This window comes from Diospyros lotus, chromosome 1 (genome assembly GCF_014633365.1).
Source record: "Diospyros lotus cultivar Yz01 chromosome 1, ASM1463336v1, whole genome shotgun sequence".
NCBI classification, from domain to species: domain Eukaryota; kingdom Viridiplantae; phylum Streptophyta; class Magnoliopsida; order Ericales; family Ebenaceae; genus Diospyros; species Diospyros lotus.
Window position 1 is genome coordinate 29,224,887 of NC_068338.1, and position 14,324 is coordinate 29,239,210.

Sequence of the window (14,324 nt, forward strand, 5' to 3'; positions counted from 1 at the left end):
GGCGGCTGTCACCGCAAACGCCTTCCCCTGCATCTGTACCCTCTCTGTGGGCCCTAGGCGCTGTGCTGCTAGTAGGGGTAGTGGTGCTCCTGGACCCGGTGCCCTAGGTGTAAACTGTCTCTGAACTAGTCTGGGTCCCACACCTCCCATCCGTGGCCCTCCAATCTGAGCTGGCTGGGTGCACACGTTCGAACGATGGCCCCTCTGTCCACAACGAAAGCAAATGACATCCTACCCGGTGGCCGGTGTAGCTGGTGGGGCCGGTGTAGCTGGTCTGGGCCCTTGTGGACAGTCCCTCTTCAAATGTCCCGGCTGACCACAGCGATAACACACGTCCCGACGAACATCCCGGCACTGAGCCTGGTGTCTCTGTCCGCACTGCCGGCACTGTGGAAGCCCAAAACTCTTACTGCCCGCATCCCACTTCCTTTTCTTACTGCTACTCCCAGCGCCCTTCATGACTGACTGATCTGATCGTGCCTCCAATCGGTCCCGCTCCACTGCGTGGGCCCACTTTACAGCCGTAGGAAAGTCGGGTGCCTCGATACCAGCCATGGCGTGACGAATCTCTGGTCGTAGCCCCCTCTGAAACTTGCTGACTCTACGAGACTCAGGGGTCACTAACTCTAGAGCATAACGAGATAACGCCACAAAATCAGTCTCGTACTGTGTGACTGTCTTGTTTCCTTGCTGTAAGTCAACAAACTCGAACACCTTCTGTTCTCTGACCCAAGCCGGTATATAAGTCTCATTGAATGCCGCGACAAACTGTGCCCATGTCAGGCCTCCATCACCATATCGCTGTCTGGTGGTCTCCCACCATCGCTCGGCGTCTCCTCGCAACAGGAAGGTTCCCAATCGAACTCTATGGCCCTCTGCACAGCCTATAGATCGTAGATGCTTCTCTACAGCCAGTAGCCAATCCTCGGCCTCTGTCGTGTCGGCGCCTCCACTAAACTCTGGTGGACGTAGGGCCATGAAATCTTTAAGTAATGCGGCACCAAAACTGTCCCCTACTCTCGGAGTACCTGAATGTGATGCCTGGGCCTGTAGCGGTCCTACCATCATAACTACGCTCCTGACGAAACTGAGATGCCGCAGTACGTCTACAGCCCGTAGAAGACCTGCCGATGTCTCCTACATGTCCGGAGGCCCTAGCTGTCTCTCATCTCCTGTATCTGTCGCTTGTACCTCAGGAGTAGGAACAAGGTGCCCTCTACCTCGCATCGGTGGTCTACCACGACCTCGTCCATGGCGTGCGTCCATGAGTCCTACATAACCAAAATCAATTAGAACGCATTTCGAAATTAAGGACACGACCTGACACTCTAACTCTACCTAACAGCCTTGGTGTACAGTTACTTGTCCCCCAAATTGACTCAATGACGCTCTGATACCAACATTGTAAGCACCCCCGCCCGGATATCCCAACCGCCCCGGTCTATCCGAACGAGAGCGCCTACATAAGAGAAGAAAAACAAACACAAGACAAAAATACCCTAGCATGTATACATACGAAAAATACAACAGCGGAAGCAAAACAATATACATGCACGCCTACAAGTACCCTGCTGGAACAGCAGTCAAGGAGTATATAAAAATATATAGACACCTGTGCCAACGATAAAAGATACAAGGAACAACCGGGCACAGTAAAAAATGAGAGTCAGAACTCTTGACAAAATATCAGAGAAAATGGGGGCAGCTAACTGTACACCCTACCGACACGGCTGGCTGCTTGGTAGCGCGGTCCTCGCCCTCGACTTTTGCTTTACCCTTCCCTGGAATGATGGAAAGCAAGGTGAGTCGCAAGACTCAGCAAGTTTATATGAAAAGAAAGGCTGTAAACGAAACAGCAGAGGAGATCACCCCAAATATAAACCCACATGTACACACAAGTCATGTGACGCAACAACGCAATAGTGCCGCATAATAAAACATATACCGGTCCTTGGGGCCCACATAAAACACCTGGCACCCAAGTCCCATACCAACCTGCCGCTGCCCTGAAAGGCAACATAAATCACCACAAACCTGTGCGCACTGTCCCGGGTCGGTACTCCCGTCACCCGTATCCCTGCCGGTACTCCTGACAGCCGAGCCAAAGGCTCCCTCGGAACGGTACTCCCATCCGAGAACTAATAACTACCAGTAACCATGCAATGCATATAAAATGCAAGGCGTAATGAGCATCAACGTGATACAAGGCGCCCATACATCCAGGCATCAGGCCATGCTCCGCCCACGTAGTAAATCACACGCAATGCATATGCCCGTGCTGGATGCAATCTGACCAATCTAAAATGTCCGTGATCAAGCATAACCAAATCATGATAATCCCATCATGCAGTCCGTACCCATGTGCATACCAAACCATGCAACAAAGATAAAACAAAATGTAATCAGGCATGCTATAATCACATAACGGCAGAGCTAGTCAGCAGTGTCTGACACCGGTCAGTGGTCAGTGACCAGGAGAGACTATCTAACGACCTAAAATAGACCGTACAACAGTCACACCGTCACCGTACAGCTAACCCTTGCCCCCATTGCCCAACCACTTTAGCCAATAAATAACCGAAAATCTAATAATAATACCCGACAGCTAAGAACCTAGCCCCGGGTGAGTACGACATCATTCCCATAGGCTTGGGGGTGATACAAACCCCCGTAGGCAACCAACGAATAATACCCTCGAAACCAGGTTAATAAATTAAATTATTAAACACACCGTTTAAATTTCATAATTTATTAACAGTCAAATCTAATGAAGGGATGTCAAATAAATTGACATCGAAAGAATCGACAATGAGGGTATATAGAACTTGCCTTTCCGAAGATAGCCTTAAGCTCAATTTGACCAAACGCGATCAAAGTTATACAAACTGCAATATTCTAATTATTGACAAAATTAATAAAATTGGGTTCCAAATAAAATTTCAACCGCAGAGAATATTAATTACTAGTTTAATTACATACCTGGATAATTAAATCTGGGATTAAACGGAGTTTAATCCGATTTTTGAAGCCCCAAAATTCTCAGATTTCCCTCGCGAGCTCACTGTTATTTCTGTAAAATTTCTCACTGTTTGATATAAAAAGAAGCCCGAAATCGGGCTTAAATCACAGCCAAAAGAAGCAAGGGAGGGGCGCCACATGGCAGCGCGCGGCAGGCCGCTGGGGAGGCCACCGCCTCTATCAAAACGACGTCGTTTTGACATCTAGAGGCTGAATTAAATCAACCAAAATTCCCCCCATCGCGCGCCTGCCCGCGGTTTAGATCCCGCGTCCGTAATTGGGTCGCCCTCGGGCGCGACCGCTCGCGCCCGCATGCCTTCTTAACCTATATATGAATTAAGTTATACTTAAAGTGATTTTTCGGCTTTTCCGCAACTCGCGCCAACACCCCTAAACTTCCATTATATACACAAACACCCCCTATAATAATTACAGAAATGCTCGAAACTTCTAAAAATCCCACAACTTGATTTATTTTAATTTTTTTCTTTTTCCAAAAATTCCTAAATAACAAAATTAATTATCTTAATTTCTTATTTCCTTAAAATCACATAATTTAATTTTATTTACTCACAACCAATTATTTTACTATTTCTTTTAATTTAAATTACCCCAAAATTAATTTAATTTGCCATATACGGGCGTTACAAATCATTAGGTGTATTTAAATTAGAAAATGGCCAAAATTGAAATTATTTGTTGATGCCACACCATCATAATCATTTGGTATATGATTGAGGTTATACATTTGTAAAATTATTTTATTATTTATGTCGTACAAATATAATATTTGTTAGACACAAGTAACAATAGAGTGCGGGGGACTTGAGCCCTTTCTATCCCCCTTTCATGCACACTTCCTTTGCATGTCCTAGTCAAGTTGTCGGGCAAACAAAACGCGGACAAAAAAACAATCCTTTATACATTCGTTGTATCTAAATATTTTTTTATGTTGACTCCAACGATTTGTTAAAGCCATCGCCTTATCGAAATTTGGCAAACCACCCCCAATATCTCACCTCCAGTAGTAATTGTCATCACTAAATCCAACTGCTAAGGCTGTATTTTCTTTACTTTTAAATTTTTATTTTTAATTTTCTATTTTGATAATATGTTTTTAGAAAATTAAAAATGTGTTCTCTTTGTTATTTTGAAAAATTATTTCTCAAAACAGTAAATTAGAAAACGCATTTTCTTTGAAATTTTGAAAATAAGTTTTTAATGATATTTTATTTAATAAATTTGATTATTCAGTAAATAAAAAATATTTAATGTTAATATATTATTAAAAATATATATACATTTTAAAGTTAATAAATTTTGTAATATTTTTTTCCATTACAATAATAAAATATGAATAAATAAATAAATATGTTTTGAGTTTTGAGTTTATTTTGAATGAAAATACTAAAAACAACTTTTTGTTATTTTGAATTTTCTCTAAAAAAAATTTTTGATTTCAAAAATATATTTTTAAAAATAGTAAAAAAAACACGTTTTCATTATTTTATAAAATTAAAAATAACTTAAAAACAATAAAGAGAACGCAACCCAAATTTTTTACAAAATTGAAAATGGTTGCCAACAATGGCGATCGATTTCTTCAAGGTCACCATCACCATTTATTTCCCTCTAATGGCTATCAACAAATAAGATAAAGAAGGATCACCCGAAAAAAATAATGATTGGCCGAATAAGAGAAGGATTGGCCAGATCCAACAATTGCAGTGACAAACGGAGGTTGCGACGAGTAACGACAACTTTATGTGACCAACGACGACTTGCAAAACGATGACACATAATAGTTTGTGATTTTTTTGTGAGTTATTTATCTATTTATATTTTAGATTAGTGATGCTGTATAATTGTGTGTTTTGTTATTGAGTTTGTGTACGTGCATATTTGATTATTTTGTGTATTTAAGTATTGATTTTGTGTTTGTGTATATTTGATTATTTTGTATATAATATCACTTATCCAATATACAATAAATACAAAATTTAAGAAAAAATCATATACCAATATACTAGAGAACGGTGAACAACAAGATGACCATTCTACTCATCAATAACCAAACCACACAAGTATCTACTGTTGATTGTTCAGTTCATCGCTGCTAACAGTACTTATAGTAGTCGTTGTCATTGTTTCTGCTGATCGCCATAGCTTTCACTAATTGCTATAATCATTGAGTTTGGTAATTGTCAACTCCATTTAGTAGTCATCACAATTGTTTCTTTTGGTGGTTGCCGCAACCGCTTCCAACGTTGATAGTCGTTGTGGTGAAAAGAAATAATGAATATAGCTTAAAATATTTTGATTGCCAAGTCTAGCAATGGTTTTAAGCTTCAATAATTTCTTGGCAAATAGTTATGGATATGACGTGCAGCATTGGAGGCATTAATTTATGTTTTGCTTGCTATATTTTGCTTGATAGCATAAATGACAATCTAGTTGAAGATGGCCTTATACAAGGCGGGGGATGTGGTATTTTAATCTAAATCAGAAAAATCCGTAATAAAGTAAAACATTCGGGACAATCTAGAATTACACCCTAAATTCAGACCCCTTTCCCTCTTCAAATCCAGAGGAGTGCATGTTACAAAGTGCAAAGAAGGCACAGGGCAAAACCCTATGCCCAAAACCTCTGAACAAACAATGGCGTTCTTCGATCTCAACATACCCTACCACGAATCCGATAAAAACATTCCCGACAAATCCACTCGAAAATCCAATCGCCTGAAGCTCACTGTGAAGTTAATGGAATTGGGCTACTCCGGCGCCGCCTACAACCGCACCATCAAGGGCGTCATGTCGGAATCCGACCGCTGCGCCACGGCTCTCTTCCCTCTCTCCTCCGTCCTCAAGCTCGCTCCCTCCCTCTCCGCCGCCGTCAGCCTCCACCGCCGCCGCCTCGGCCTCCCCTCCTCCTCCCCCTTCCGCCAGTACACCCGATTGACCGTCGCCGTCGACAGTCCCGCCCAGGCTTCGGCTCTCAATTCGGGAAACCCTATTCTCAAGACGTACGATATCGTTGCGGTCCGGCCGTTGAATCAGAACGCATTCGAGCAGGCTTGCCAGGCTTCTGAGGTTTGTTTGGTTTGATGGCCTGGTTTTGAGTTAATGTGAGACGCGTTGTTTGGTTTGATGGTGTTTGCTGGAATCTGATTGTTAGGTCGACTTGATTGCGATTGATTTTTCGGAGAAGTTGCCATTTAGGTTGAAACAACCAATGGTGAAAGCTGCCATTCAGGTACTCTTTTCGCCGTCATTGTCTCCACCGCGTTGTTAAAGTAAAATTAGGTTGTTGTGTATGCTCGGTGAGTTTACCAATGCATACCTCATACCTGAAGGGTAGTGGCTGTTGGTTATCATCAACAACAAAAAGCATCAACAACAAAAAGAAAAAATAAAAGAAAAATGTGGTTATTGGACCATATTTTCTTACACTTGCTTTGAATGACTAGCTGACTAGTGGGAAACCGTCAACCTTTTTGTGAAATTTGGCCAACGAATATTGAAGAAAAACAAACTTGAAAACATTGCTGAGAGAACTACGAGCTCAAAGAGACCTTTGGATCATCTATTTCCAATTTCTAGCAATAACCGAGTCATGTATTTTCTACTTTAGGTTAATTGTCAGGGTTGGTTTTGCGTAGAATGAGGGAACTTATAGGTTTGATATCATGTGCAGCATTTATTTTGAACTTGTGGGAGATATGTTATAATTTTTTTTGATGATTGTTTATTTCTTGTGATTGATATGCAGCGTGGGGTGTATTTTGAAATTACATACTCGGGTCTTATCATGAATGCTCAAGTGAGGAGGCAAATGATTTCTAATGCTAAGGTATGGATCAGAATAAATTTACTATAATAGTTGGTTGGACATGACAACCTAAACATGTTATCAAGTTTCCACTACCCAGGCAATCTCTACAAGATTGCCAAATCCAACAATTTGTTACCATAAAATGGAAGAAAATTTTAATTCAATTTTGGTTTGATGTATTAGCTTATCTTGTTAGGGGTTTCTGTGATTGCATATGAAAATTAACATGTAGTGAATTCATGAAAGGGCAATCCTCCACACAAAGTGAAAGAGCATGATTCGAAGAATTGGCTCTATCAAAGAATGTTGCATGTAGTCTGTTCTCGGCCAAGTTTTGTATTTGGATGGGTAAATTGGAAGCCCAATGAAAATTAAAAATGCCAGTCAATTTTGGAGGACATTTGGCTAGCTTTCTTATTAGATTTTAATATCACCATTCAAAAATATTTTTGGTTAGGGAAACAGAGGATTCATACATATTCAACTGCATTACCTGTGACTGAAATGCTAGTCATGTTTTTTTGGGCTAGTTTTTTGATTTCATTTATAGTCTCAGTTCTGTCATCCTAATTGAGTAGTACTTGGGTGAATCTGTTTAAGTTACTGGTGGATTGGACTCGTGGGAAGAATATTATTTTTTCAAGTGCTGCCCCTTCTGTTACCGAATTGAGAGGACCGTATGATATTTCTAATTTATCATCACTAGTTGGGCTCTCCGTGGAACGTGCTAAAGCAGCCCTATCGAAAAATTGTAGGTATGCCTGCCCACAAGAAATGCCATCATCTTTGGATGATCTGCTGATGATTAGTGCCTCTGAATGATTCATTGTGCTGATGTTTTGCAGATCTCTCATAGCTAATGCTTTGAGGAAAAAGCAATATTATAAGGAGGCAATCAGAGTTGAAGTAATTCCACCCGGGAAACAATTTGATTCGATGGAATCTTGGCCCGATGACTGGCTTAAATGGGATCCGATCTCTAGTGGTGAGGGTGATTTATTATTAGATGACATGGCAAGGTCCTTCTCTACCTCCAGCAAAGTTTCCAAAACTGTGAAAGCCATTGATTTCACTTCAATCAGGGGCAATTTATCATCAAGTGGGCTGCAAATTGTAGATTTGAAGTCTACACAGACTACAGAGCAGCAGCTGCTGCTTGTTGGTAAAAAAAATTCTGTTGCTGTGGAAACTGATGCATCAATTGCGGTTATTGGACAATCTCAACGGCTAGACAGTCTTGATAGCCATCCTCTAGCAGATTGCAATATATCTTATGATATTCCATCTCAACGTCATACCTACTGCAGTGGAGAGTCTATGAAGTCATTTCTACCATCTGAAACCCTGAGAGATTTTAATAATTCTGGGCGAATTGTAACCCACACTGGTGAGGAAGAACTTAAGAACTCAAATCAATTGGATGTACCCTTCACATCACTTGGAATCAAAATCCATAGCATGCAACCTGAAAATATCACCACTACTTGTGATGCTCATGTTATTCCACACAATCATGATGCAATGTGCCATACTTCAGCAATGGACACTGAAATTGCTGCCGCTTGTGATGTTGCTGATGCAGAAGATTCTGCTCAACCCAATGTTATCAAATTTTCTGTATTCCAGAATGAAGGGCCTAAGCAGTCAAGCCACTTGGATGCACTTTCAATTACAAATCATGGTACAGATGGGGGAATTGTAATTGAGGAAAATATGAAAGTTGAAGATGATTTTTTGCTGCCATCATCTGAAAAGTCTATGCATGAAGACTTTATGGAAATAGAACAGTCTAGGGAAGCAAGAGATGATCCAGTTTCTACTGCTCGTGTACTGTCAATTGTGGAGTCTCACAATGAGATCAAAGATAGTGAAGACCATCAGATTGTACATTATGGGCTGCGAGAGGAGTTTGCAATGGAAGAGCCAATGCAAAATGAACATCGTGCTGATATTAATTATCCAACTTCAGGTAATGGTGTTATTGTACATGACCATCAAAGTATATGTTAACAATGACATATTATTCTATCTCCTGGTTTTTGGACTCCCTCATTGTTTCTCTTTGTTCTGTCTGATTTAATCCTTTTAATTGTTGCTAACAATTGTGCATATTTTCTGTGTCCCATACACAGTCGGTATCATTTGCTGTTTTATAAGCAAATTCTGCTTGAATGTGTTTTTGTTTTGGGTCAATCTGTCAGGTTGTTCCAGCTGTGTATAGATCCTGATTGCTGCAATATAACAAAGGGAAATTCATTTCCTACCAGGGATTTAAGGGCCTGTTTACTTGTGGAAAACTAGAGTAATTTTCTAGAAAATATCTCTACAAAGATAGAAAATTGGAAACTGCATTCAAAATGGTTGTTTTTCTAAATTGGAGAATATAAAACAATTTTTTTGTTTTCTAAAGTTGTACTAGACTTTAGAAAATATCTTAAAGTTGTTCTCTAGAGAAAACATATTTTTTTTAATTTGAGCCCCACTTCGAATCATATCAACAGCAATTTTTTCTCTTTTGCTTCTTTTTTTTCCTAGTGTTTCATTCGCACACATCCACCCACTCACCACGCCTTCCTCTCCTCTTCCCTGCTGCCCTGTGCCATTGTGATGGCAAGCCCAATTGACCTCTTCTCTTGTCGTCCTCATCCCTGCCATTGCAACAGCAAGCACCACCAGTGCCCTCCTCTGCACTGCCCTCTTCCTCTCCTCTAGCCGTCTTCATCCCTCGACCAACACCACTGCACCTCTATCTTCCACTGCAACAATCATAGCTCCTCTCTTTATCAGGTCACCCTGACTATTCACCTCCTACCTTGCTGTCTATCTCAACATCTTTTCTTTTGCATGATTTTGAACACAATATCTTGTTTTTTGAAATCTAAAATTAGTTTCATATTTAATAGAAATAAATGAGTTTTCCATTTTTCTCTGATTTTTTGTATAAACGGAAACAAAGATGAAAACTGGAGATGGAAAACAGAAAACATTCTCCACAAGTAAACAGGCCCTATAAGCTTCTCTATTCATTTTCTCTATTGATTAATAATTTCTGTTTTTTTTTTTTCTATAATCTTTTTGATCCAGCACCTGTTCACTCGTTTCTTGTAACATCAAATGCAGTGAAGAGGAAAGTGAAACAGAGGAAACGCAGCAAAGCTTGTTTACTCCCTTTCAAGCGCTTTTTGAATCCTACACCTTTCAAGAGGAAAGCTCAGAAAACTAAAGCCATGATTAAATTAGTGTGATTGTGTAAGTACTCCCCTTAGAAGTTTTGATTGTTGATTGACACATGAATAGCGGTCAAGCTTTGTACTTTATTATTATTATTATTTTCTCTAGTTGCTTTTTTGTTAATAAGTAGGTTAACAGTTTTGTTTGTCGTTTAACCCTTCATTGTTGGGTTCTCAATTTTGATTTTTGGAGTTCTACAGTTGAAGAGGAACTTGAACTAGTCAACACTTTTGGCGAAGTACTTCAAATTTATTGTGGAGCGAGGAAAATTTTTGGTCAACATTCTATATAATATAATGCTTATGTTAAAGCATCCACTTGTTTGTGCATGTATTTTATAGGTTATGTGACGTGACATTAGTTACGTCACTCTTCACGAAATTTTGTTACCCAGTGCCTCATTGTGTATGAAATGAGATCTGGTTTTTAGGATCGGACTAACTATAAAAACATGATATATCATTTGCCTGTTCTTAGCTACAAAAATAATCCTAATCACTCTATTTTGGAATATCTGAACCACCTATCCTTTTAGCTGAGGTTTCCTTGTGTTGTTGGATCTATTTTACTTTGTAATTTGGATAGTTCTGGTATGTGCAATAAGAAGGATAGTTTTGCTATCTGATAGCAAATGTTACAATGTCTTTCCTTGCCAGGATAGGGGAACTCAATACACTACAATTATAATTAACATATCGTGTTTAGTTCCAATATGTGGGGTTAGTTATGGAACACTAAAATTACAGCGATCAAAAGTTGGGGAAGAGAGTGTGTGGGTGTGTGTGTTAGTTGCATGAATTATCAATTACCAAGCTGCTAATTCTAATACTTTGCAATGAATAATACATAGAAGTTTATTGATAATATATATATATATGACCAATTCTTAATATATTCTTGTCCGCCTCGCATTTTCGGTTTTTCTCATAACAAAGCTCCAGCTTATTCCTCAAGAGGAAGGGAATCATCGATCTATAAATTTGTATCGACTGGCACAAGGGACCAAATGATTAATAATGTGAAGATGCATTCAGACACGATCCGTACCTTTTATCACTAGAAAATGATAAAGATCATTTGATCTTCTTACAGTATTTTTGTATGAAAAATGTCACCTGAATGGCGCACTTCCTTTTCTTTGCAATGTTAACGAATCATATCATAGGAGAGGATAACATAAATTCTTACAATCTGGAAGATAAAGGTAATAATGACTAGCACATTTAAGTTTGGGAATTGGTAGTAAGCACAAGCTTCCTAATCAAAAGATCCACCGTCCACATCACTCTTGGTAGATGATATTGATGCCCATGCCCCACACCAGACCAGAATACAGCACTAACCATTGCTTGCCTTTCTTTCTCACTCCCCAAACAAGAACCAAACCAAAATAAAATAATAATAATAATGCTAAAAGAAATGGCTAATTTGTTATGTTCACCCTCTTCTGGGCAAATCTAAAATATCTCCACTGCTTCAACTCTTCTGCTGGTAAGAGTTTATAATAATTATTTACACACGGATTTTTATATATTTACATGATGCACATAATTTATAAATTATTATGTGTCCGGATGAGTTTACTGGGTGCGAGAGACCAACAAGACAAAGCCCAAGTTTATCACACTTTTAACCAACAAAGACAAAAGCCCAAGCTTACCACACTTTGCTAGAGCATGCATCCAGATTAATTAGTGGAACCTATTAATTAGCTAGGCATTTGCCGAAAACGAGTACTGGAGAAAGTTGACCCAGTTGTCTTCATCTTCTTCTTCTTCTTCTTCTTCATCGTTTTCCTCCTCCACACACCCAGACCCACCATGGCTGCTCCAGCAGTACTGCTGCTTCTGCAGAGAGCTCCCCTCGATCTCTTTGTTCCTCGCGAATCGACCTCTGACGCGTGGCCTGTTGTCGGCCAAAGTCTTCCTACATGCATACTGATCATTCCAAATAGTTATCTCTACCTAATAATTCGTTCCTAATTAACAAAGATTAATTATTATGTTAATTACCTTGATCTTCTTGTTGAAGTTTCTTCGGTTTCTCTTGCTTCTGTATCTCTCAATCCTCTCCTTCTTCTCCTCAGGGCCGTAGCGACAGGCTTTGTTCATTCCTTCTATGATAGTATAGTTGTTTTCGTTCGATAATGGGCTCTCAGATGATCTCTGGTGGTACTGTTGCACCATCTTCAGCTTCTGAGTCATTAATGAAAATGACACAAAGTGTGTTACTATGAATCTTTTGTTTGTTTGCGTATGGTAACTGCAATTAGATGGCTATATGATCAAAGCGAGTGAATCCACTTTAATGGCTAAATCAAAGGGAAGTGACTGAACCTCTTAATGGGATCAAATCAACCTGTCAATGTGACATTCCCAATGACTAATATTGAAAACCACTAATTATATACAAAACATAAAGACTGACACTACACACACACACACACACTCAAATGTCATCTTAATTAGATATATTATACACTTTCATGCATTAATTCATAACATCCTTAAATTTGAGCTAAGATGATTGTTTCTTCTGGGTACAACTTAGAGATTATTCAACGTACAATAACTATACATATTTTCCTCAAAACAAATTGTGAAGTCTGCTTTTTATCTATAATTAATTAATGAGATAATATATGTGCGCCAAGTGCGTGTGTTATGATCAGTGAAATTAATTGTAATTCAACCTCACATGCATACTGCTTGGGATGACTTTTTCCACAATAATCATCATACTTATTCATATGTATATATAGCTCTCATTTTGTGAAGCAATAACCCTTTGCTGGTGTAATGATATATATATATATATATTGTTTCCAAGTCTATAACCTGAAATTTACACTGTTAGAGGGCGGGGGAGCGCTGAATTACCTCCAAGTCACCTGTACTGCAAACCCTTTTCACTGGGGAAGTCCCAGAGCCCAAGAACACAGCTGGCAAAGTCGGAAGCATATTCCGGCTAAACCCAGTGCCAGTATTATTGTTCTTCTGACGAAGCGAGTGGGTGCTCACGCTCCGCTGCATCAAACCCGGCGTCGACGGAGCCGAGTAACTGGGAGACCCGCAGCTGCCATACCCGTGACCCACCTCTGACTTCCGCGGCGCCGCCGCCATCGCCTCCAACTCATTGCTGCCTGCCCGTGCTTCAAGAGGCGGCGGCGACTCGAAATTTGGCATTGGCGCGGCGGCGGCGAGTGTCGGGAATAGGAAGTCCGGCGTGTCGTAGCGGATCAACGAATGGTTACTGTGACCGTACATGGCAACTTTGATCAGTGTAAAAGGGTTTTGGAGAGTATAGTCGATTGGCTTGGCTTGGCTTGATTTTTGGCTTGTGCAGTTAAAGGGTTCAATTTCGACTGTGCTGGAGGATGACGTGTAATCTGACGTCACCCGTCCAGAGTTGACTTGCCCCCACCTCATATTTTGCACCTTTTAACTCCATTAACTTTAACAACAAAACAGCATTATTACTATTATTGGGAGAGGGTAATGATAATAATTAGAATAATAGTTAAATATTAATAAATATATATATTTTTAAATAAATTATATTTAATACATCTTATTTTTTTATTAATTTTATTGTATTTTAAACTATTTAATTAATTAATTATGGACGTTCAAATTTAGTCGATCCTGATTCGTAGGCCCGCAACGAGGATATAAGCCCAAAATGTAAGGAGGAAGAACGGAATAAAACGGACACGAGAAAATTTTTACGTGGTTCAGCCAGAATAATGTCTATTCTACGACTGTTCTTTGGTTATTCTGACAGAGTAACAGTATGTTATTGTTATTGTTTTCTCACAATGGTGTTTTTGACCCCTATTTATAGCGATGGGTGTTTACAATTGCATAAGATATAAAGGTATAAAGATGATATAATGGGGGACAAGTTGTCCTTATCATTTGTATAAAATCGGGAATGAGATCTTTGTTAGGAGAGATATGGTTTATTTTAGATAAAGTGAATAGATTCCTACTTCCGGTTATTCAGCAACAATGTTATGCAAGTTGAATAGTTTGACCGGCGAACTGAACGGTCAGGCCAGCAAGCTATGTAGTCGTTCAACGAGCTTGATGGTTGTCCATCGAGCTGGAGGTTACGCTACCAGCTCGTTTGATTCAGTTGTTCTAAGCTTGCTTGATACCCACGATCTGAGCTTAGGTCCGGCGACGTGCGACCTCATTCTGAAAGTTTCGACTTGGGTCTGTTAAGGCTCAGGAGATTGGGC

The 14,324-nt window shown here is 39.8% G+C and overlaps 3 protein-coding genes across 5 annotated transcripts; 1 reads left to right on the forward strand and 2 right to left on the reverse strand.

The window, feature by feature from the left end:
- Positions 1 to 231: 231 nt before the first annotated feature.
- On the reverse strand, positions 232 to 1,065 carry LOC127787086 (uncharacterized). The gene has a single exon (XM_052314982.1). It carries the CDS (start codon positions 1,063 to 1,065, stop codon positions 232 to 234), a length of 834 nt encoding a protein of 277 aa, XP_052170942.1.
- Positions 1,066 to 5,630: 4,565 nt separating this feature from the next.
- Positions 5,631 to 10,394, forward strand: LOC127792869 (protein GAMETOPHYTE DEFECTIVE 1). Of its 2 annotated transcripts, XM_052323498.1 has the most exons (7): positions 5,631 to 6,108; positions 6,194 to 6,271; positions 6,788 to 6,868; positions 7,451 to 7,605; positions 7,696 to 8,819; positions 9,971 to 10,099; positions 10,282 to 10,394. In XM_052323498.1, the coding sequence occupies exons 1-6, from the start codon at positions 5,653 to 5,655 to the stop codon at positions 10,093 to 10,095; spliced, it is 2,019 nt and encodes a 672-aa protein (XP_052179458.1). In that variant the 5' UTR covers positions 5,631 to 5,652; the 3' UTR covers positions 10,096 to 10,099; positions 10,282 to 10,394. The 2 variants fall into 2 exon arrangements, with proteins under 2 accessions (XP_052179458.1, XP_052179450.1); XM_052323490.1 differs by having other exon boundaries at positions 9,971 to 10,394.
- Positions 10,395 to 11,537: 1,143 nt separating this feature from the next.
- LOC127813064 (zinc finger protein CO3) lies at positions 11,538 to 13,392 on the reverse strand. 2 transcript variants are annotated; one of them, XM_052353800.1, is made up of 3 exons: positions 12,961 to 13,392; positions 12,094 to 12,276; positions 11,538 to 12,007 (listed from the first exon to the last, which is right to left on the reverse strand). In XM_052353800.1, exons 1-3 carry the CDS (start codon positions 13,345 to 13,347, stop codon positions 11,867 to 11,869), a joined length of 711 nt encoding a protein of 236 aa, XP_052209760.1. In that variant the 5' UTR covers positions 13,348 to 13,392; the 3' UTR covers positions 11,538 to 11,866. The 2 variants fall into 2 exon arrangements, with proteins under 2 accessions (XP_052209760.1, XP_052209752.1); XM_052353792.1 differs by having other exon boundaries at positions 11,538 to 12,018.
- Positions 13,393 to 14,324: the final 932 nt, after the last annotated feature.

Coding starts and splice junctions, on each gene's coding strand:
- LOC127787086 (XM_052314982.1), bottom strand. CDS start 1,065: ATGGTAGGACCGCTACAGGCCCAGGCATCACATTCAGGTACTCCGAGA.
- LOC127792869 (XM_052323490.1), top strand. CDS start 5,653: ATGCCCAAAACCTCTGAACAAACAATGGCGTTCTTCGATCTCAACATA. Junction 6,869..7,450: donor AAATGATTTCTAATGCTAAG/GTATGGATCAGA, acceptor AATCTGTTTAAG/TTACTGGTGGATTGGACTCG. Junction 8,820..9,970: donor TATTAATTATCCAACTTCAG/GTAATGGTGTTA, acceptor CATCAAATGCAG/TGAAGAGGAAAGTGAAACAG.
- LOC127813064 (XM_052353792.1), bottom strand. CDS start 13,347: ATGTACGGTCACAGTAACCATTCGTTGATCCGCTACGACACGCCGGAC. Junction 12,277..12,960: donor GCAGTACAGGTGACTTGGAG/GTAATTCAGCGC, acceptor TTAATGACTCAG/AAGCTGAAGATGGTGCAACA. Junction 12,019..12,093: donor ACTTCAACAAGAAGATCAAG/GTAATTAACATA, acceptor TGGAATGATCAG/TATGCATGTAGGAAGACTTT.